This window comes from Gossypium hirsutum, chromosome D02 (assembly GCF_007990345.1).
Source record: "Gossypium hirsutum isolate 1008001.06 chromosome D02, Gossypium_hirsutum_v2.1, whole genome shotgun sequence".
NCBI lineage: Eukaryota > Viridiplantae > Streptophyta > Magnoliopsida > Malvales > Malvaceae > Gossypium > Gossypium hirsutum.
Genome location: NC_053438.1, coordinates 64,668,792 through 64,693,471, shown reverse-complemented (window position 1 = coordinate 64,693,471; position 24,680 = coordinate 64,668,792). Strand labels below are relative to the sequence as shown.

Below are 24,680 nucleotides of genomic sequence, written 5' to 3'. Positions count from 1 at the left end.
AATTAAAGTATTTTAATAATATAAAAAAATTATATCATAAATAAAGTCTGAATGATGATATTTTTTTTACTAATTAAATTGGAAATATTTATGTTTTTTTTAAATTAATTTTTTTGGTACAATAAAAACTTACAAGTTAAGAGATATTATAACACTTGATTTTTTTTCTGAAGCATGTGTGTGTGTGTGTGTGTTTTTTTTAAATATTAATATTTTTATTAACATTTTAAATGTAGATTACTTAACCTATTTTTCTAGTTTTCACTAGAATATTATATATATTAAAAAGAATAAAATATTATATACTTGTATTTTATAATATGTTTATATATATATATGATATTGGCAAAAAAGTTGAATGAGAGAGCAGAATCTAGAATGTGAGAATCATGCTTTGAGACTTTTATTCAAATCCGTCAAAATCTCAGCTTTCCCGCTGCTCTCAATCTCTAAATCGGAAAATCCATGTCAAGAAGAATAGTTTTACGAACCCTAGACTCGATTCTAAAAGACGGCAACTTTCCAGTTCAGTCTCCTCCAACATTCCAGCTCTCCCTTCACTGGTAGGCTTCTCCACTCTCTTTTCCCTCCTTCTTCGATCTTCTTTTCTTTTGTTTTTTTTTTCTATACTTGCAAATCAATTTTCCATCTAGAATGAGTCTAATAAAACAATGCTGGTTCTTTGTGTTCTCAAAGATTTACTACGCACCATGAAATCGATTCTGCTAATTCACTCCTTTCTTTTTTTTTCTATGAAAATTTAGAGAGCTAGTGTGATCCGCAGACATGTTTTTAGTAGAAAATTTCTTTTGTATTTCCGCTTACTCCGACATTCTAATATTCCTAATCTCTGCATGCAGATCTTGTAGCGTGGTTTCAATTTTTTAAATGGAAATACAGCGAAGAGTTAGTCCAAGGTTTCAAAATCTACCAAACTGTGGTAACTCGAACATTGAGAAGATATGGAATGCAACTAAATCAAGAAAAACATTAAATACTAGAGGTAGCCCAAGGTTTCAAAATCTACTAAACGTTGGGAACTCAAACATTGAGAAGATAAGGAATGCGACTGACTCAGGAAAGAAATCAAATACTAGAGCTAGCCCTAACTCAAATATTGTGAAGATACGGAATGAAACTGACTCGGCAAAGATATCAAATACTAGAGTTAGCCCGAGGTTCCAAAATCTACCAAAATTTGTGAAGATGCGGGATGCAACTGACACAAGAAAGAAATCAAATACTAGAGTTAGCCCAAGGTTTCAAAATCTACCTAATGGTGGTAACTCCAACAATGAGAAGAAAAGGGATGCAACTCTCTCAACAAAGACATCAAATACTAGAGCTAGCCCAAGGTTCCAAAATCTACCAAATATTGAGAAGATATGGGATGCAACCGACTCAAGAACAACATCAAATACTAGAGTTAGTTCAAGGTTTCAAAATCTACCTAATGGTGGTAACTCCAACAATGAGAAGAAAAGGGATGCAACTCCCTCAACAAAGACATCAAATACTAGAGTTAGCCCAAGGTTCCAAAATCTACCAAAATTTGAGAAGATATGGGGTGCAACCGACCCAAGAAAGACATCAAATACTAGAGTTAGCCCAAGGTTCCAAAATCTACCTAATGGTGATAACTCCAACACTGAGAAATTAAGGGATGCAACTCTCTCAATAAAGACATCTAATACTAGAGTTAGCCCAAGGTTCCAAAATGTACCAAATGTTGATAACTCAAACATTGAGAAGACATGGGATCCAACTGACTCAAGAAAGACGTTAAATACTAGAGTTAGCCCAAGGTTTCAAACTCTACCAAATGGTGATAACTCAAACATTGAGAAGATACAGAATGTACCCGATTCAAGAAAGACACCAAATACTAGAGTTAGCCCCAGACTCCAAAGTATTCCTTTGGAGAAGAGACCCTTTTATGGTAGTAGCCAGAAGAGGAAAACGTTGAATGATTCTCAAGATGAGATCATGGTCAAAAAACACAAAGTTGGTAATACAAAGCTGGAGTGTTTATCTAATGGTTATGTTACAGTTGAAAATGGTGAAAAAGATGTTGCTGATTTACAGGAAACTGGTTCAAAAGGGGGCAACTATGGTGATGATTTGACCTCTATTCATGGAATAAGTACGACTATGGCAGTGAAAGATAAACTCAGGCTGTTCAATAAGTATTTCCTCCACTTCTCTAAGGTGAATTGTTTATTTTGTCTGCAATGGTTTTATATAGAAGTAAGAATTGGTGCATGTTTATATATGTTTTGTTGAAGGGAAAATGTAAAAAGAAAATGTTTTATGGATTTTTTAAAAACTAAATGCAGTACTTATTGCAATTTCTGTTTAATGTTGTGTTCTGCAAAAGGAGAAAACAGAAAGAAGTTGAAGATTTTATTAAATGTGATTATAGAATACTTTGGATAACTTGGAACAAACTTTTTGTTATGAATTCTTTTTATATTGTGTTATAGGATGCAAGTAAGGTTTAACTTTGATCTGTTTGTGTTCCCAAATTATGCTCTCATATTTGTATTATGTATGAACTAATAACAAGGTACCTTATTTCTATGTTTCTGTGCATAGGCAGAAGACGCAAGATGCTATAGAGTGAATGGTAGTGCTAGTGATCATGAAATTGCGAATGGTAAAATTAAGGATGTAAGCTTCTAAACTGTAAATTTTATTGCATTTAATGTTTTTTAAAATTTCTTGGAGTGCTTATGTTAAAATCTTTTGTTAATTCCTTGTGCACTAAGCTAGTTTTTTTCTGCGACACTTTGATATGTTTTGATTAAATATAAAAATGAAGTGGCTTTGATTGCAGTTGTTTTTGGTAGTGACTTCAATATATATCCTAAATTGAAGTGATGCATTCATCAATTCTTTTAATTAGGTTAGTTAGGTAAGGAAGAAAAAACAGACTCTTTAAAGCTGTATTCTTCTATGTTAAGGACCTTTGTCATGACTTACCAAATTAAAATTTTCTAAGCTAAAAGTGACTCCTGGAACCTTTATGAGCTGAAATTCAGTAAGCAATTCAGGAAAAAACTAGTGATAAGCGATAGGAATTGGTCCAATATAACATTATTGGACATCAAAGCAAAATAGATATTAAATTATGACAGTCTATGTCTTGATATATGGCATTAAATATCCTCTGGTTGAATAAACCTGGGTACATTACCTCCTAGTTACCCAGTTTGTTTCTTTTTGCTGATTAAATTCCACAATGATGTTACTCCAATAAAAAAGGCACTGCTCTATGGTTTAGAGGCAATTTGTATCCTGATTTTTGTTTAATTCTAGTTTTATTTTATTTTTCATTTTCTATATTATCAACTTGATTCTAGTAGTGGTATATTCTCTTCTCTTCCAGTCTCATTTTACATGAAAAGAAAATGCTTTATTATTTTTGTTAATACTGCAAATTTACAGAAAGAAGAAGGATGTGAAGGCCATGTTAAGCAGGCTAAGCGATCTAAGCACAAAGGCTGGGTGACTAAGCGCCCTGATCTGAAGGCGATTTCTGAGGCAAGTTTATGGTTAATGCTCTGCACATGTACTTTCAATATTTATGCTGTATGAAGCTTTTGAATTGGATTTTCATATTCAACCCACTGCCTACAGTCAGCTGTCATTCTAGGGTTTCTTCTGGTTTTGTTGCTTTAGTGTAATTTTGTTCCTGCTATCAGTCTGCAAGGATTGATGTGAATACATTCAATATGTAGAGAACTGGTGCTCGAATTAGATTGATATGTAAAGTTTGTTTATTATTCACACGCCACTAAAATGTGAATAAAGTTGTCTTTTCTGTGTATTTGTTACCACATCAACAGTAAAATAATCTGTATTTTGCTTGATGAAGTCCGTATGACATATTTTATCTTTTTAAAATTCATGACAGATGTTGAACAAAAATGAAGTTCTGTATCATGAGAGATACTTTGGTGATCTACCTGGTTGGTGAATCTAGTTCTCCCTAATATATATTTATATTGAAATATCAATTAGTTCCGAATGGAGTTGTTTTAAAATAATTTCTTTCGCTTCTTTATAGGTATTGAAGTTGGGCATCGCTTTTATTCTCGAGCTGAAATGGTTGCTGTAGGACTTCATAAACTCTTACTGAAGAGAATTGATTACATTGGAAAACCTTATGTGAAATCGGTAGGTTATTGTACCTTCTGCTTGTGCTTACATCAAATATCAGAAGGATTCCATGTTTTTCTTTTCTTATTTTCCATTGGAGCAGCAGAGTAGCAGGCATGAAATGGTAATTTTATCAACGCAAACTGTTAACCTTATTGATAAACTAGAAATCACATTTTATCAACTATTTGTCATAAAAGTGTTTTATCACATGGTAGAGCAATGTTAGTATTCAACTTAGATTGACTTGTTCAGAATTCTGCACTCTTTGTCATAACAAGAGATAACTGCACATGAACATGCTTAGTAATGGTGCAGCCTAGGAGTAATGACCATTCTACTCTATTTGTCATTTTGTTTTTTACTTTATTTGTTCAAGTTAGGATTATAAGACTTAAGTAGGTATGATTTAATTTCATCTGCTTGAGTTGATGACAAAAGAGCTATTACTATTTTGTTATTTTATTGTTTCATTCTTGTTTATTAATTATTAGACATATGGATGGATGGCCAGAATTATAAGCTATCTTTAGAATTTTAACTTAGGGCTAGGATTAAAGCTTTACTTGTAACCTTAGTACTGTAAAATAGATTCACAGCCACATTGTTCTTTTAATGAATAGACTTAAAAACTAGAGGTTCATCTAACCCTATGTTTTTCAAGTATTCCAAATTCTATCTCACTCATTTTCAGCCTTTGTTTTATCGTATTGCTGCTGTTTTCTCCCTAAACCACATTAGTTGGTTAATTAATTTTGAAGATTTTCCTTTGTATATAAGACTGATTAATTCAAGAGTCCCCTATAAGTTCCTATATAATTTCCCTATGCAAATAATTTGAATTATAAGCTTCTCTAGTCCTACTTTGCTTTAGTAATCTCTTGGTGCATTTCAGGAGTACAATGGCTATACCTTTCCTCTTGCTGCTGCAATTGTGATGTCTGGCCAATATGAAGATGATTTTGGTAATAGGGAAGAAATTGTTTATACTGGTGAAGGTGAAAAGGATATACCTGGTAAAAAACGGCAATTCAGCGATCAAGTTATGCGTTGTGGTAATTTGGCTCTTAAAGTATGTGACTTGCTTTCTTTATTTCCTTATTTACACTATTGTGTTTGCACTCTTTCCATGCTTAATTGCTATAACATAAATGTTCAGGGTTTTCTTTGTTTTTTTTGAAATGCTGTTCAGCTATTAATTAGTAATGGCTACAAGTTTCAAATTTATCTTTAATCAAAATTTAAACTATTTGCAGTTATTTTAATCAGTGGGTTTACTTTCATAATAATTATGAGATGACATGTATTGCTCAATATCCACATGTAAACTTGCTTAGATATGGTAAGAAAAACAATGCTCTCACTTGTTATTTGAACCTTGACTTACAAAAATTCCAAACTTTATTTTTAGGTGAAAGTTTTAGAAACATCTGATTTTGGCGATTAGAGAATTCTTTTAAACTTTTTATTGCAATTTAACCATACCTTAGTGACATGATAGGTTATAGTATGCTACCTTATGTTTAGTATCAAAGCTATTTGTTCTTTCACTTATAAACTGGTCATTAGGTGCAAGCATTATAAATAAATCATGTAATTGAATTATATTTCTCAAAATATATAGCTGACATTTGCTGTGAACACGGTTATGGTGGTAGGGCTAATTGTGTGTTGGACTGTTGTGATTCTTTTTAGTTTGTTAGTGTCATCTCCAGCCTGTTAAAAAAAAATCAAATAGGTGGTTTTTTTCCAGTAGAAATCCCTTATTTTTAACTTCCATAAAATCTCTTAATATGACAATAGAAGTATAAAACTATGTCTAATGATTCTGAAGTGGTTTTAATAGCTTAGGATAGATTTAGATTTGATCGAATATTGCTCTTGTAAAATAAATGATTCACCAGTTGAGCCATTATTAAAAGGTCTAAACCATCCTATTGATGTTTACCCATCTAAACTGAAATAGGCTTTCAGCAAGTATTGATAGCCTCTTATGAAGCTACACAATTAGAATAAAGTTAACCATTATATGTATGTGTGTTTTTCTTCTCTTGTCAACCAAAGTGCTTTCTGAGCTCAGCTTACTGATATAGCTGCACTTTTTGCCTTGTTTTTTGTTATCTACATGTTATGATGTTTGATTTAACTTGCAATTTAAATTGTTTCTTTACTCATTTTTCTTGTAATCTATTTGCAGAACAACAAGAAGCAGTCTGTGCCAGTTAGAGTTATTCGTGGACATAAATGTGATGATAGTTACAGCAAAAAAGTATACAGCAAAAAAGTATACATATATGATGGCTTATACAAGGTTAAAGTCTTGAAATAAAATTCTTAATACAATTGATCTCTAAAACTAAATTTGTGCTGCATTTGAAAATTTACTTGATGTGTTTGTGTAGACTTGGGAGTATTTTGTTGCTTGTATGAAGTGTCATTGTTTGATAACGTCACTGTTTTCAACAATTTTCTGTGCATGCTAATAGTTGCTCCTATCTTCTTTCACCCCCTATAAACAATAGAACAATTTTTTAGGTTAGTGCATTACTTATCATCTACAAACAAAAATTACATTTTTCTCATATTGTGGCAATAGAAAAAATAAATATATGGTTTTGCCCCACTCAGAAATATATATATTTTATCAAATTAGGATGATAATTTGGAAGTGAGACTGCCTTCTTACCATTCTGTTTTCCCCTCACTGTTTATCTATTTCTTGATTGGTGTGTTCTAGTACACACTATTGTGGAGTATTATAGATGTTTTATTATTTGAGAATCTGGGAATATAATGGATGAATCTTGGGATGGTATGCAGTAGTACCAATTCAAACTAGTAATTCTTGTTCATTATTTATACATTCTTTTACATTATTAATTAATATCAAGATATTCTATCTTTAGTATTGAACTAATTATCATTTGCTTATGCTCAGTTTGTATTTTTCCTTTTAATAGGTTACTGGCTATTGGGATGAGAAAGGTGTTTCTGGCTTTAAAGTTTTTAAGTACAGGTTGAAACGACTACGAGGACAAGATAATTTGACAAGCCAGAATCAGGTAATTTATTTGTTTATTTTTTTCTTTTAGCTCACTGTCCATTGGATTTATACAGGCTATTTTATCTATGGTCACAAGGAATATGGAACACACATGCACATATGTGCACATAGACACACAGACACACACAAACTCCGTCCTGAGTTATTAATGAGACACTTCCTGCACTTTATTTTCTCTTTTTGCCTTTTATAATGGTATATCTTGAGCCACTGGTGGTTGAGGAATAATGCTTCCCATACTGTGCTAAAAAGTCATTAAGTGGCTTATATTTTTCATGCATTTTCTTGGAAGTATCTCCTAGGCTTCATCTGTCTTGGCTTTCAATGTTTGGCTAAGCTTGCTTTGTGCATGTAACGTTGACATGGGTTTTGCACTAGGCTGTAGCTTGCTTATATTACTATTCTCAGTTTTAGTTTGACTTCTTATTTTAGGTTCACTTTGTACGAGGAAAAGTTTCTAGAGTTCAACAAGAATTGCCTGGGTATGAATGCCACATATATATGCTTCTAGATAGATTTCTGAGATGTCAAATTCAAACACTACAATTTTATGTGCCTTAGTCACACTATTTGACTTCATGTTTTCTTTTTTCCCAAGGCTTGTGTGCAAGGACCTATCAAATGGTCAAGAAGATAAATGCATCCCTGTTTTTAATTTTTATAATCCTTCTTTGGCTCCAACAGGCAAGTTAAATTGAAATATTGAGTAAGGTTGGGTATATGCTTGCTAATGGGGCTAGATGCCCTTGCTTGCTGGCAAACTATTTCCTGTATGTGGTTAAAAGGCTGTGTTTATCTCTGGATTGTCGGCTAAGCTAATAATATATGCATAGAACTTGGAAGTAAATTTGTTGAGAGAAAACCATCCACAGATATCCTCGTAAATTGACTATTACATTAATCATTTTATATTATCAATTTATGTGGTAAAACTATAAGAGACAATTGATTTTTGTTTAGGTTATTGTATTTTTCTTTCTTGTTAGTTTTGCTTTATTCATTTCTCTAGGTAGGATTAAAAGGGCCACTGAAATTTCATGCATTTAAATTAAAAGAATTTCTGAAGAATTATTCTTATAAATCCATTAACTAGTTTTAAGATATTTTAACGATACTGCTATTCTATACATTTCAACTATACATGTCTTCCTTTTTTCTCAAATGTTTATGCAAGTGCAACCAATATATATCAAAGAATGCTCATGTATAAAGGAAGTGATTTTACTTCTATAAATTTTATTTGATGCCTTAATATATCCCATATGTGATGTCTCCATTCCTTTGTCTGCTTATTCCTTCGTAATATTTTCAGACTCTTTTTTTGTGTAATGGTTTTTCTTTGTAGGCTTTAAATATATCAATTCCATTAAAGTTGCCAAAAATGTGAGCATCCCACCAGATGCTCCTGGGTGCAATTGTAGAGGAAAGTGCACAAATCCAAGGTCATGTTCTTGTGCTCAACTTAATGGTGGTGACTTTCCATATGTTTCTCGTGATGGAGGCAGGTGAGATTTGAATTATATGGCTTTGAAAAATTCAGGGTTTTGCTGAGTTAAAATAACTGACCACAAAACCCTAAACCATGTCAAGGTCTTGTGGTAATTCCCACAAGATCACGAGATCAAAACTCATTTGAAATGGGCTGATCTTTTGTTATTCTTCAAGACCGTACTGTCTTTACTTAGTTCATATTCTCTCCATTTAATAATTTGCAGATTGTTTGAAGCTAAAGATGTTGTATTTGAATGTGGTCCAAATTGTGGCTGTGGGCCTGAGTGCGTCAACCGTACATCTCAGCAGGGACTAAAATACCAGCTTGAGGTAGAACACCTATAACTGCGAAGCAGTGCATTTGGTTATGCAGTTGCATACTTGCATTGACACATTGAGTAAACATTTTTATTCCTTACAGGTCTATCGCACTAAAGAAAAAGGATGGGCAGTTAGATCTTTGGACTTTATTCCTTCTGGCGCTCCAGTTTGCGAGTATGTTGGAATCCTAAGGAAGAATGATGAATTAGAAGATATTTCAGAAAATGACTACATATTTGAGATTGATTGCTGGCACACTATGAAAGGGATTGGAGGAAGAGAGGTACAGTTCAAGAGAATAACTCAAGTAGTTTCATAAAGCTTGACATGCATGATCATTGATAATTGCATAACATGAGAAAGCATACACTTGCAGTATGATCATGATTTGATAGCTTATGTGCTGAGGTATGCATGCTAATTGATAATAGAAACAAAAATAGGCTAATAGTCTTTCAACTTATTGTGTATTATATATATGCAACGGACTGTAAACTATAATTATTGAAATGCTACTTTTGTTAGCTTCACATGCCAAGCAGTCCATCCATACTAGGCCTTCATGCTGTGTTTTTTGTTCTTTTCACTGCATGCTTTTTGTTCCTTTATGTGTTTGCCTTACTTTACATGCATAGAATTAATTTTGTATATTCTCTAAAGCATTTCTCCTGATAGAGACGCCTAGGTGATGTATCTCTTCCTATGTCAAACCTTGTGGATGAAGTTGATGAGAGAACTCTAGAAAGTGAACCTGAGCCTGAGTTTTGCATAGATGCCAGCTCCTTTGGGAATGTTGCCAGATTTATTAATCACAGTTGTGATCCTAACCTCTTTGTTCAGTGCATTCTAAGCTCTCACCATGATGTTAGACTTGCCCGTATAGTCCTCTTTGCTGCAGATGATATTCCTCGAATGCAGGTTAGTCCCCATAATATTTCTTATTATTTATTTTTCAGATTTATTTTGAAAGATGGTGCATTTTGTATTTGAAATTTCATGGTTTTATATGGATTTTTCAGAACCATACTTAATCGTGGAATTAAAGCCCAAATAATGATGTTGGGCAATATAACCAATATACTACAAAAGCTAAATAAATGAGCAATACAACAAATAAAAGAGTAGGGATAGGAAAAATCAAAATACTTAAATTTCCTGCCCTTTCTACACCAAAATGAAGGGGATGTACATGTTGTCATGTGTATTCACAGCTTGCCTGTATGATGCAGTTGAGTAACGCATGTTATTCATCAACTCATTGATCCCTATATTTCAAATGGTATCAGAATCAAGGTGATAACATTTTCCTCAGAAACTAGTAGTCATTTCTTGTTCAGCTTTGAGTATGCGCTTCAGCTCCAGTATGGTGCTACTAATTACTATAATTTCTTTATAGTTTCAAGAAGATTATTTGAAGAGCCCCTAGCTTCAATTTCTTGTTTAGTAATATATACACGCACACACATATTTAAAATTGTCAAATTTCAACTGTATTTTAAGATGAAGAATAATCTGTTTATGTGACAAACAGGAACTTACATACGACTACAATTATGCAATTGATAGCGTTATTGGTCCTGATGGCAAAACAAAACAGCTGCCTTGCTTCTGCGGTACATCTGAATGTAGGAAGCGATTATATTAGGTTTTAAGCAACTTAAAAGTTTTGGAATTCTGGTAAGCGGAAGCCCATTCCTATCTCCTCTCTCTCTTGTACTGGAGAAAAGTGTATTTGATTTAATGTTTATATAAAATATGGGGGTTTTCAAGAAAGTTGATTTACTTGTTGGACAGTTTTTAATCTCACCATTATCGATGGGCATATGTATAGATGAAACAAGAAATACTGTCATGTTTCTGCTCCTGGACTGATTTGAAACGATGTATTATAATTTTATGCTTTAATCTTGTTTTTTCTTTTAAATCTTATATATTTATATCGGCTAAATAAGGCCTATAGGCTGGGCCAATTTTAAAATTATTTAGGAAAATAGGACGATTTTAAGGGAAAGTTTGTCTAGCTAGATGCGCTTTTATTTAAGTTACAATTTTTGACTTTTTTAATATAATTAATTTCTTCAGTTAGATGGTTAACTGTTAGTAGTTTTGTCCTTGAGTCCTAGATTTGATTCTTCTCCCACTCATGTTTATATTTTTTTGAACCTAATTACTCATTCAAATAACATAATTTATCAAATCAAAATTTATTATAATCTATATTTGACTCATAAATATTAAATAATATTTACGAATTCACTCATCGAATTTGTAGTCCTGAAACTATTATTTTTTACATCAACAATTTGTTCCTTAAATGTCTTACAAAAATCAGAGAAAATATAAAAGAAAATTTGATGTTGGTGCTATTTGATCGGTCAATCCATTCAATTGACTCTCAACCAATCACGTTATAAAACTCATCTTGCACAACTTTCAAGTAAGCTAGGCGTACTATACCTATGGTGGTAACTCGCATATGGTGTGGCTTTAAAGACATTTTAGCCCTTTACAATATTAACCTATACTTAGTAGGAGTATCATGCTCAACTAAAACTCTGGGACATACTATTCGCTTGTCGTACTTTTTCTTCAATTGAAAAATACTACGATAATAAATTGTGAGATACTTCTACAACGGATACTTTCCGTCAATCTTCAGTTCACCAAAAGCCTGAAAATTGGCGAACTAACTACTTTAGTGCGCCAAAACAGGTAACCTTCACATCTATACACCTTATTCTCGGATCTATCAAATTTGGGATGTGACAAGGCGGATGTTCTTTATTAGGGCGGCGAACTCCACCCAATCTATCGAGCTACTAAGTCACTATGAGTCCTTCGTTTAGTCGGACTCACCACTTGACCGTATCCCCGGTACTTCGCCATACCAGCGAACTTATCCTACATTCATTCCACATCCTCTTTCTTAAGGTTTCTGTTGACCTTTATTTGACCTGGTCATTCATTGACTTCCCTTTATGAACCCCTTTTTTATATTTTTTTATTATCCGTCCAAGGATTCTTAGGACATACCTTCTTTGGTGGACTTGTTCGTACCAGTTATTGGCAGACTCTTTCTATCCAAACCTTAGTCTTGAATGACTTGTTGACCTTTATTAGGCCTCGTTACTATGGCAAACACATTTTCATTTCATCCTTTACTTGGAAGCCCGTCTGTCTCGTACGTGGAGGTCGATCTATCTCACTGAACCAACAAGTTATTGCCCATACGACTACTCGGTCCTGTCATCTCATCTGCTCATTTCCTCCCTTCGAAGCTATCATTTTGAGGTTTACTTGCAATAGACTTTCCTCAATGAAGAATAGTCTTAATAGACATACTGTCTAAGACAGTATCCTTATCTCAGGAGTGAGACTCCTATCCCTTCCACGAGAGTTGCTTCTTGGGTACAACTTTATTGAGCTCTACTTGACGGCTCTTCATTTTGGATTCTCACTTGCAATCCTTGGATATTTCCTTTCTTCATTTCCACGAACAGGTCAGCTCTCGCTTGTTCTATCTTTCTTTAATTCTCGTTAGGTCTTTGCCTATGCCTTATTGACTTTCATCACTTTTGGTAGATTCCTCAAGTTCTACTTACCTTACTTGCGCTTTCCTTTAACTCTTTTTTCACCTACATGGGTTCTCATACTTGGCGTACTGGTAACATGCCTTACCTTTAATGTCCCTACGGACTATCGGTACCCATGTCCCGACGAACTTTGTTGGCTGTCATAGTCGAGATATGATCTTATGTTCTTTTCATCCCATTTCCCTTATCCTAACGGACTTACCCTATGTTTACTATCCCAACAAACTTACCCTTGTTTATTGTCTCGTCGGATTGTCTAATTTGTGTTTACTGTCCCAGCAGACTACTCTGTTCCGCGCTTACTGTCCCGGCAGACTTACTTTGCGAATTGTCTTCTACTTATCCGCCATCCTGGCATACTATCAGTTGATGCAATTGAGTCGTTTATCTATGGTCTTACTCATTATATATGGCTGCCACATCATTTTTCATCTATAATCTTACACCGATTACCTTATACCTTATTGCCATGGCATATTTCATCCATGGTCTTATGCCGTATACCTTTACCATACTGTAATAGTGTAACACCTCTAACCCACGTTCGTCGCCAGAATAGGGTTTCAGAGTATTACCGAAACTTATCGATCAAGCAGACATAAATTTCATACACTTCATATCATATAATATTCAAGTCAAAACCAATTAATTTCATACATATTGTCCCTTATTTGAGCCTTCGAGGCCCAAAATGCGCATTAGAAACAAATCGATACTAATTCAGAAACTCAGAGAATTTTTCGAAAAATATTAAAAAATTTCAAAGTTGTAGGGTTCACAAGGCCATGTGGCCAAGCTGAGAGACACAGCCAAGAGACACGCTCGCGTCTTACACTGTGTGGACATTCGAAATAGGGACACACGACCGTGTCCTAGCCCATGCCTATACTCGTGTAACTCTCTGACTTGGGTCACACGGCCAAGCCACACGCCTGTGTGCCAGACCGTATGTCTTTTCGAAATGGCCGCGCACGCCCGTGTGCTAGCCGTGTGTCTCACACGGCCGAGTCACACGCCTATTTGTCTGGCCGTGTGGGCTCAAAATGTACCTTAAACAACAAGTTTACCATTCCCTACAAGCTTGGGCATTAAACAATTCAAAAAACACTCGTTTAATCTATTCAAAACACGATCAAACACATCCAAAACATGTCAAAACAGTTATCCTAGGTGCCTAACTAATGTACCCTCATTGGTACCACAATTATATCATCAAATTGTATCATCAAGCATCATTCAAATTCAATTTATAAACATACCAAATTCAATTCATTTTGCCTAGTTCATGAGCACTTAATCATCAATTTAACATGTCATAATATAACTTCAAGCACAAACACATATTCATATGTATATATTAAACCAATATTAAACTTATAACCTCATTTACAATCAAACCACAAAATAAATATTATTTAGACACCCTAGGTACATGCCGACACAAAAGAATAAATATCACCACATTTGAGATCGGGATCGTTGTTGGATGCTGAATCGGCGATAAAAAAGATTAGTACCTAACCTGCGCATGGAAAACAAAACCGTACACCGAGTATAAACTCAGTGATATTTCTATAATCTGAATATTTAAAGACAATAGATTACAAATATATAATTAAAATATATACACATATTAATATTTAAAAATCATCACAACTACCATATACCAACTCTTTGAATTCATACACGATAGCATATCATAATTCATTTGTTTCACAATATCCCAATTCTCATACTTGCTATATAAATAGCTTTTCACAATTAGATTCACATTCATTCAACAATAGCATTATCCATTCCATATTCAATTCATGAGTATATAACTCATATATTCCATGTATTTACAACATATTTCACATTTTATTTTCAATTCACTATATCACTTCCATTTCTCATACCATTGCCATTTCAATAACAATTATAGAACTTTATTATTTATTTACCTCTATTAACTTGACTCGGACTCGAACGGATACACGAATCCAACCAAACACACCAATTTGACATCCAATGCCTCATCGGATAATTCGACGTAGTAAATTAACACCCAGTGTCTCATCGGTTAAACTGAAGTAAATTGGCACCCAATGCCTCATCAACTCGAAGTCCTTGAACTCATCCAATCCTATGGTATGCCATCTATATCTGACTTAGCCCGATACAATTAATAGGGTTTAATTTTACTTTCCAAATACAACCAAAATTCAATTATCATATTTGCACATATATATATTCATTTCAATTCAATAATCAATACATTCATAATATATATCAATTCAATCCATTCAATCAACTTTAATTCAATTCAATGTCAAAGTGCCAAATACTCACCCCAACATTAACCATATGCATTAAATCAGAAATACAACAATTAATAACTAGTTTCAGATTATAGAAATACAAAACAAAAATTTCGAGCTATTTGATGTCGACTTTATCTTTCCCCTTTTTAGTCGAGGATTCTGGTACGACGTTAGCTACAGAATTAAAACAATTAAAATTCATCAATACAACACAATTCAATTTCATATTGAATATTTCAATTTTTACTCAATATTTTCCTAATTTTCAATTTAGTCCCTAAATCAAGACTAACATTATTTCTTCACATTTAATTCTATATTTCATTCAATTTCCACTTTAAACTAAATTTAACTCACTATTTTCACTTAAATCCCTAAATTTTAAATTTTCATAATTTAGTCCCTATTACTCAAAATTTACAATTTATTCTACAATTCAATCCTTTTTCATTTCTAACTTAAAAATCTATCAATTTAATCCCTAATTTTAAAATTATTCAACATAGACAATACTTAAAAACTCAATAATTTCTAAAATTTCGACATGGGTCAGGTAGTATTTAACACTGAGATTCCAAAAACATAAAAATTACAAGAAAAAGTGACAAAATTGACTAACCAATTAAACTTGGAAACTTTAAAACCCTAAAGCCCTTCGTCTCCTTTCTCCATTTTCTTTCTTCTTCTTTTTTCTTTCTTTTTCTTTTTGTTTCATTTTGGTTTTCTTTTTCTTTCATTTATTTGTTTTATTATTATAATAATATATATACTTAAATATTAAGTAACATATTATAATATATATTTTAACTTAAAATTTTATAATAATTTCACCCTTATTATGTCGCCTCATTTGTAAACTATGGCAAAATTACTTCTTTAGTCCTTTTAATTTTTTTCTTTAATCTATAATTCAACTTTCACCCTTTATGCAATTTAGTCCTTATACCTAATTACTCTTAATTCATGCAAATTCACCTAACCAAAACCTAATTAACTACACGACTAACTTCATAAATATTTTTAAATATTAATGTAGAAAGGAATTAGGATCATTCTGCCACCAATTTGACATCAGGAATGAGCCTTCTTCTTCAAAAACATGTTGCCCTAAAATCTACAGTGTCCAGTTAGCCATGGGTTAGGCGTGTCAAGGACTAAGTATCCCCGTAGGCAACTTAATTAATTCAGAGATTCAGATAGTAGAACCCCCTGTAGGAAATACGAAAACAAAGAATGTTTCCTTTCCTTAGAAGAACCAATTCTTCTGCTAGCTTTGTTTCTAATCAATCCCAAGAATCTGACCAAACCTCAAACAATACTGTTAATGAACAAGAAGAACATTATGAAAATATTCCCCAAAGATTTGATAATTGGACTCTTCCAAGAGTTCCAACAAACCAAGTTTACAAAAAAATAACTTTTAAAAATTTAAATGCTTTTTGCAGTTATGTTATAAAAACAAAAGAAAGGAGTTTACCTATTCAAAAGAATATGAAACAATCCAATTATTAGATAAAGTCGTCATTAATAAACTCAAAGAACAAAGATACAAATACATCCATTTTGGATTAGTCCAGGTCGGAGTCAAACTTCTTAGTGTTGAAGCCACTAAAAATACCTCAATATTAGTAGTCTTAAGAGACCAAAGGCACATCATGTTTAATGACTCATTATTAGGAACTAAAGAAACAAGCCTATGTACTGGCCCAATACATTTTAATTGTTATCCAGATTTTATGGTTTCTTTGACTGATAAAAACATTTTACAATCTTTAACACTTCAAATACATACCCATAACTACAAAATGCTTCCAGGTACAGAAGTATTAACTTTGGTTTATAGACTCCATTTCAAAGCCATGTATTCTGTAGTTAATACCAAGGCTTTACTCCAAAGCCCAAAAGGAGAAACCCTCTTAATAGAGACAGACACCACAAGATCTCATACTACAATCCCCAAAACAATACAATGGCATGAGATAAACCTTCCTGATAAGTGGAAACTTGAAGGTGCTACAGACCCTGTGGCACCAACCCCCATAAGAAACACTTCATTAAGTGAAATTTCGCAGCACCAAGATGGCACAGTTGAATTAAAATTCAATAGGCCACAAAGAATGCCTCCAAGACACTCCTTCGAAATAGAAAGTACCAGCACAGCTTTTAGGAGGTTAAATATAGAAGAAGAGTCAAATCCAGAAACACAAACAGTAGATTTTAGGACAGCCAGAGCCTCTGTCTCTTCTATCCCAACAACATTTAGGACCAATTTACAAGGAATAGATAATTCCTCAAATATAGCTCAACCTATCTATGCCAGACAAGAAGAGAGTCCCCAAAATTCACCTAACATGTCACCAACTTATTCATCAATGACTAATAATGCAAGACAAAGAGAAAATTCAGAAATATTTGTCTTAGGAAAATTGTTTGAAATAAATAAAGAATGGTGTAGAAAGCACTTCTATTCCAACAAAAATAAGCAAAAAAGAGAAGATTACTTTAAAAATTATAATGATAAAAAAGAAAATATTCTTCAAGAATATTATAGATTTATGAATACTCATAAAGTCCATATAAAATTCTTTGAATGGTTTGAAGAATATTATTTAGGATCTGTTAATACAATAAGACATAATACTAGATGGCAAACTAATAAAGGAGAAGTTGAATCTCGACATCCCCCTTTAATGGAGGTTCAATATCTTCATAAGAATACTGGAATAAAAGTAAACCCTTTAAGAATGAGAGCTCTTGATGCAGGAGAACAAATCTCATCAAAAGATATCAAAATGATAGTAGAACAAAACAATTATACAAATATTAATCTTCATACAATAGAAAAACAATTAGATTATATTGAAAATTTGGTAGAAAGTCAACCAATCAAGAGAGAACCAGTAAAAGAGATAACCGAAAAAAGTTCCAAAGAACCAATATTCACACCTTATGAGATTCCAAAAGCTTTCCAAAAATCCCAAAATGATTTCCTAACAGAAATCCAAAATAGACTTAATGCTTTAGAAAACCATAAGTCTGAATTAATCGCCCCTGATACCCCAATACAAACCCAATATTCAGTAAATACATTACACCAATCCTCCCAATCTGACTCGGATCAGTCAGATGAACAAAAAATTAACAAGATGGCTTGGAAAGAACCAAAAAGATTATATTATCCAAAAATCACTGCACCTGATCTTAACATAGAAGAAAAACCTGTTTTCCAAAATAAATACAATGCTAATACAATCTATGAATGGAATATAGATGGAATGTCCGAACATAATATTCTTAGTTTATTACAACAAATGACAATGGTTTCAAATGTTTATAAAACCCAAAATCAAAATGGATTAATCAATGACCATGCTATAGCTAATCTTTTAGTTGCTGGATTTACTGGTCAATTAAAAGGATGGTGGGATCATGCACTGACTAAAACCCAACAGGAAGAAATTTTAAAAGCAATAAAAAAAGATGACCAAGATAGAATTATTTTAGACGAACAACGAAGAGAAATCCAAGATGCAGTAGCAACTTTAATTTTCTCAATCTCTAAACACTTCATTGGAGATCCTTCTCATCTTAAAGATAAAAATTCAGAATTATTATCAAATTTAAAATGTAAAAAATTAACCGATTTTAAATGGTATAAAGATGTCTTTATGACTAGAGTCATGCAAAGATCTGATAACCAGCAACCATTTTGGAAAGAAAAATTTCTAGTAGGACTTCCCACATTATTAGGAGAAAAAGTTAGGAATCAAATAAGAGAAAATTACAAAGGTATTATTCCATATGAAAAGCTTACATATGGTGAACTAATTAGTTTCACCCAAAAAGAAGGATTAAAAATTTGCCAAGATTTAAAATTACAAAAACAACTCAAGAAAGAAAGATATCAATGTAGAAAGGAATAAGGATCATTCTGCCACCAATTTGACATCAGGAATGAGCCTTCTTCTTCAAAAACATGTTGCCCTGAAAAGCCAAAAAATAGGAAAAAGAATATTTCAGAATATTATAAAAAACCTAAATATAAAAAATACAGAAAAGGGAAGAAACAACAAAAAACAGAAAACAAAATTGACAAAACAATAAAATGTTATAGATGTGGAAAACCAGGACATATATCAAAATATTGTAAAATCAAAAGAAAAATCAATAACTTAAATTTAGAAGAAGAGATAGAACAAAAATTAAATGAAATCCTATTAGAAACAACTTCTTCTGAAAATGATACATCTACTGAAACAGATGAATTATAAATAGACGAATTACATACAACATCCCAATCTTCTGGAGATGAGAATGAACCTTCAATTAATATGCTAACTAAAGATCAAGAATTTATGATAGAAGTTATTGATAAAATTCAAGACCTAGAGCTTAAAAGAGAATACCTTTTGAAATTAAAATCCTCATTAAAAGATAAACCAGAAAAAGAAAAAGAAATCATTTCTAGTCAATCACAAATGTATAATATACAAGATATAATATTTAATAAATATGAAAAAATAAAACCAAGACAAATTACAAACTCTGAATTACAGTTGGAAATAAAACAGATTAAATCAGAACTTTCTCAGCTTAAAATAGAACAACAAGAAATGAAGGAACAAATTAGATCCTTAAAACACGAAACCTCAGAAAAAAGTTCATCAGAAACTGAACCTGAACCTGAAGAAAATACACAAAAATATATGACGGTTCTAACTGAAGTATCTATTCAAAGATATTTAATAAAAATAAATATTGTCATAATTAATGAATTTCAATTAGAATCAATAGCCCTTTTTGATACAGGAGCGGACCAAAACTGCATTAGAGAAGGAATAATTCCAACAAAATATTATAATAAAACATCAGAATCTCTTAAAGCTGCAAATGGTAAAAAATTAAAAATTACTTACAAAATTCCCAATGCAGAAATATCCAACAAAGGTATAAAATATCAAACATGTTTTTTAATGGTAAAAGATATTACCCAAGATGTCATATTAGGAACCCCATTCATATCCTTGCTCAAACCTATAAAGTAACAAATAATTCTATCTCCACTAAAGTTTTAAACATTAAGGTAGAATTTCCTTTTGTAGAAAAACCGAAAATAAGAAACCTCAACCTATTAAAATCTTTATCCATTCATAATGGACAAATTAATAATTTAATTAATTACAAACAGAAGCAAATCTCTTTCCTAAAAGAAGAAATATGTTTTAAAAAATTAAATGAACAATTAAGAAAAAGAGAAATACAAAAAAGAATAGATCAAATCAAAAAGGAAATAGAATCAACAATTTGCTCTGACATTCCTAATGTCTTTTGGAATAGAAAGAAACATGAAGTAACATTACCATACAGAAACGATTTTGATGAAAGACAAATACCCACAAAAGCAAGACCAATACAAATGAACAAAGAAATGGAAGAATTTTGTAGAAAAGAAATACAAGACCTTCTTAATAAAAAATTAATTAGAAAGAGCAGTTCCCCTTGGAGTTGTTCAGCATTTTATGTAATAAAAAATGCAGAACTTGAAAGAGGAACGCCAAGATTAGTAATTAATTACAAACCTTTCAATCAAGCCTTAAAATGGATTAGATACCCAATACCAAATAAGAAAGATTTGCTATAAAAACTTTGTAAGGACTCAATCCATTTTTTGATTTGAGAACCAATCTCTTTTGGATCTTGTGCATCTTGAATTATTGTATTTTTGGAGGATTTTGACGATGATGATGATTTCTCATCTTCTTCATGGAAAATTTCATACCATGTTTTAATTGGTTTTGATGTGATTTGGGTTTTGGATGATTCTTCTATTTTCCCTTTTCCTTTGTCTCGAAGTTTAGGGGGCATTTTTGAAGAAACTCTCTGGTGAGAAAATCAGGCAAAGAATTAGTTTCTCCTTTGATGTATTCAATATCAAAATCAAATATGCTCAAAATTGCCTGCCATCTTGCAAAAATCTGTTTTGAGGCAATGTTTTGAACATCTTTTTGTAAAACTTCTTTTGCTGATTTGCAATCGATTCGCAAAAGGAATTTTTGATTTAATAAATCACTTTGGAATTTTGTAATGCATAAAACAATTGATAAAATTTCTTTTTTAATAGTACTATAATTTTGCTGAGTAGGATTCCAGTGTCTGGAAGTAAACTGGACTACTTGCTCTTTTCCTCCTTTAACTTGTTTTAGGATCCCACCATACCCTATTTCAGAAGCATCTGTTTCAACTATCTTAGGGGCATTTGGATCAGCTAAATATAAACAAGGAAGCTTAGTGATTTGTTTTTTTATTTGGGTGATAATATTGGATCTGAGGACTGGATTGGTAATGAGATATTTTTAATTTGAAAACTTAAGTTTGAAAAATTAATTTCAAATTTTCAAAATTTAAAAACTAAATTTTTGAAAACTTAAATGTCTTGAGAAACTTTGAGAAAGTTTTTGGAGAAACAACTCAAATGGGTAAAAACGAGTTCTGCCTTCCATTCACAAACTGATAGCCTTTTTATAGAGGGCTATTCTCTCCTTACATCATCTAAATCGTTTAATCATTACATTTGAAACTTTTGAAAATAAATTTTCAGAGAATATATTCTCTGGTTACAAAATACAAATTACATAACTATTCACTTGTCTTTTCTTGCAGGGAATATTTCCTGTTCACGCATTATTCTGTTGCAGGGAATCTTTCCTGTTCACATCATTTCTTGCAGGGAATCTCTCCTGTTCACGCATTATTTTGTTGCAGGGAATCTTTACTGTTTACATCATTTCTTGCAGGGAATCTCTCCTGTTCATGTATTATTTCTTTTTGGACCTGGTGATGGTTACCGAAGTGGTATCATCTGCAAGATCCACCATTTTGATTGAGGATGCCGGAGATTCATCTTCAGATTCGGAGTCCAATGAGCTGAGCATTTCAGCCATGAGTTTTTTGTATTCTTTTTTGGTCTTGGCTTGAGCTAACATTGCACTGGCTGTTGACTTTGCTTGAAGAAATTTTGCTGTGGTTTGATCCGGGGCTACAGACTTACATAATCTTGGATTCTTGTTGAAAAAATTTATCCAAATATTTTGAATCATATTTCTCATCATTAAATTTGTCCCACCATTTAGTCCTGTAATTGCGAACTAATAATGGAATTCCAGTGTGTTGGTCTTGCTCATAAGAATAATTCCATGAGACAATCCAGGAAATGCATAGTTTTGAGAAAAAATGGATTGTCCTGTAAATGTGATTTTGATATGGTTCAGGATGAAATTTGTCAAAGAATTTGGGCCATAAGTTTTGAATTTTTTCTGGTAGTATCTCAAAGGATAATGGTCCATACCAATTCCACCACTCTTGGAACCAGTTTGGGAATTTGAATTGGGTGCCATATTTGAAATATATGAGCCACGGAGAGATTTTGGTTTGTGTAAAACAATCTCTTTATTTTTTGAAACCTTTGCTGCTTCAGCAGCAATTTGTTTGAGAGGAGTTTCCTCTTTCATTTGCGAAAAGGCCAATGCTACTTCTGGAGATTAAGATAGGAACTCAATCCATTTTTTGATTTGAGAACTGATCTCATTTGGATCTTGTGCATCTTGAATTATTGTATTTTTGGAGGATTTTGACGATGATGATGATTTCTCATCTTCTTCATGGCAAATTTCATACCATGTTTTAATTGGTTTTGATGTGATTTGGGCTTTGGATGATTCTTCTATTTTCCCTTTTCCTTTGTCTCGAAGTTTGGGGGGCATTTTTGAAGAAACTCTCTGGTGAGAAAATCAGGCAAAGAATTAGTTTCTCTTTTGATGTATTCAATTTCAAAATCAAATATGCTCAAAATTGCCTGCCATCTTGCAAAAATCTGTTTTGAGGCAATGTTTTGAACATCTTTTTGTAAAACTTCTTTTGCTGATTTGCAATCGATTCGCAAAAGGAATTTTTGATTTAATAAATCACTTTGGAATTTTGTAATGCATAAAACAATTGATAAAATTTCTTTTTTAATAGTACTATAATTTTGCTGAGTAGGATTCCAGTGTCTGGAAGTAAACTGGACTACTTGCTCTTTTCCTCCTTTAACTTGTTTTAGGATCCCACCATACCCTATTTCAGAAGCATCTGTTTCAACTATCTTGGGGGCATTTGGATCAGCTAAATATAAACAAGGAAGCTTAGTGATTTGTTTTTTGATTTGGGTGATAATATTGGTATGGTTTTTTGTCCAAGGTTGTGGATTCTTTTTGAGTCTATCATATAATGGTTTACATAATTTGCTAAGACCTGGATAAAAGTCTATAACATAATTGAGGCTTCCTAAGAACCTTTGTAATTGGACTTTATCAAGAATTTGGTCTGGGAATTTGCTAGCAAATTTTATAGATCGTTCTATTGGGGTAATGGTTCCTTGGGTAGTGTAATGACCTAAAAACCTTACTTTGGTTTGGAATAAACTTATTTTGGATTTAGAAACAACTAAACCATTATTTCTTATGACTTATAAAGATTGATATATGTTTAAAATGTTTTTCTAAATTTTCTGAAAATACTAATACATCGTCGATGTATACTATTGTGAATTGAGAATATTGGTAAAAAATATCATTCATTATTCTTTGGAACTCAAATGGAGCATTTTTTAACCCAAAAGGCATTACATTCCATTCATATTGTCCAAATGGTACAGTAAATGCTGTTTTATATCTTTCTTCTTCTTTTATTTGGATTTGCCAGAATCCGGATTTCATATCAAATGTTGAGAAAATATTTGCATTACAAAGTTTTTGTAGCAAATCTTTCTTATTTGGTATTGGGTATCTAATCCATTTTAAGGCTTGATTGAGAGGTTTGTAATTAATTACTAATCTTGGCGTTCCTCTTTCAAGTTCTGCATTTTTTATTACATAAAATGCTGAACAACTCCAAGGGGAACTGCTCTTTCTAATTAATTTTTTATTAAGAAGGTCTTGTATTTCTTTTCTACAAAATTCTTCCATTTCTTTGTTCATTTGTATTGGTCTTGCTTTTGTGGGTATTTGTCTTTCATCAAAATCGTTTCCGTATGGTAATGTTACTTTATGTTTCTTTCTATTCCAAAAGGCATTAGGAATGTCAGAGCAAATTGTTGATTCTATTTCCTTTTTGATTTGATCTATTCTTTTTTGTATTTCTCGTTTTCTTAATTGTTCATTTAATTTTTTAAAACATATTTCTTCTTTTAGGAAAGTGATTTGCTTCTGTTTGTAATTAATTAAATTATTAATTTATCCATTATGAATGGATAAAGATTTTAATAGGTTGAGGTTTCTTATTTTCGGTTTTTCTACAAAAGGAAATTCTACCTTAGTGTTTAAAACTTTAGTGGAGATAGAATTATTTGTTACTTTATAAGGTTTGAGCAAGGATATGAATGGGGTTCCTAATATGACATCTTGGGTAATATCTTTTACCATTAAAAAACATGTTTGATATTTTATACCTTTGTTGGATATTTCTGCATTGGGAATTTTGTAAGTAATTTTTAATTTTTTACCATTTGCAGCCTTAAGAGATTCTGATGTTTTATTATAATATTTTGTTGGAATTATTCCTTCTCTAATGCAGTTTTGGTCCGCACCTGTATCAAAAAGGGCTATTGATTCTAATTGAAATTCATTATTTATGACAATATTTATTTTTATTAAATATCTTTGAATAGATACTTCAGTTAGAACCGTCATATATTCTTGTGTATTTTCTTCA

At 32.2% G+C, this 24,680-nt stretch overlaps 1 protein-coding gene across 8 annotated transcripts; it reads left to right on the top strand.

Annotated features, from left to right (window-relative positions):
• The first annotated feature begins 356 nt into the window (after positions 1-356).
• Positions 357-10,942, top strand: LOC107888804 (histone-lysine N-methyltransferase, H3 lysine-9 specific SUVH4). Of its 8 annotated transcripts, none has more exons than XM_041088998.1 (17): positions 357-563; positions 861-2,004; positions 2,086-2,208; positions 2,596-2,670; positions 3,448-3,543; positions 3,917-3,971; positions 4,070-4,179; positions 5,057-5,233; positions 6,359-6,472; positions 7,122-7,223; positions 7,658-7,707; positions 7,824-7,909; positions 8,571-8,730; positions 8,941-9,046; positions 9,138-9,320; positions 9,713-9,955; positions 10,569-10,942. In XM_041088998.1, the coding sequence occupies exons 2-17, from the start codon at positions 889-891 to the stop codon at positions 10,680-10,682; spliced, it is 2,910 nt and encodes a 969-aa protein (XP_040944932.1). In that variant the 5' UTR covers positions 357-563; positions 861-888; the 3' UTR covers positions 10,683-10,942. The 8 variants fall into 8 exon arrangements, with proteins under 8 accessions (XP_040944932.1, XP_040944931.1, XP_040944933.1 ...); XM_041088999.1 differs by adding an exon at positions 10,267-10,330 and having other exon boundaries at positions 365-563; positions 861-2,208; positions 10,569-10,621; XM_041088997.1 differs by having other exon boundaries at positions 861-2,208.
• Positions 10,943-24,680: the final 13,738 nt, after the last annotated feature.

Bases quoted from the DNA above. Each gene is read 5' to 3' on its own strand.
- LOC107888804 (XM_041088997.1), top strand. From the start codon at position 889: ATGGAAATACAGCGAAGAGTTAGTCCAAGGTTTCAAAATCTACCAAAC. The intron at 7,224-7,657 runs GTAATTTATTTG...TTCTTATTTTAG, and splicing joins ATTTGACAAGCCAGAATCAG to GTTCACTTTGTACGAGGAAA. The intron at 7,910-8,570 runs GCAAGTTAAATT...TTTTCTTTGTAG, and splicing joins TCCTTCTTTGGCTCCAACAG to GCTTTAAATATATCAATTCC.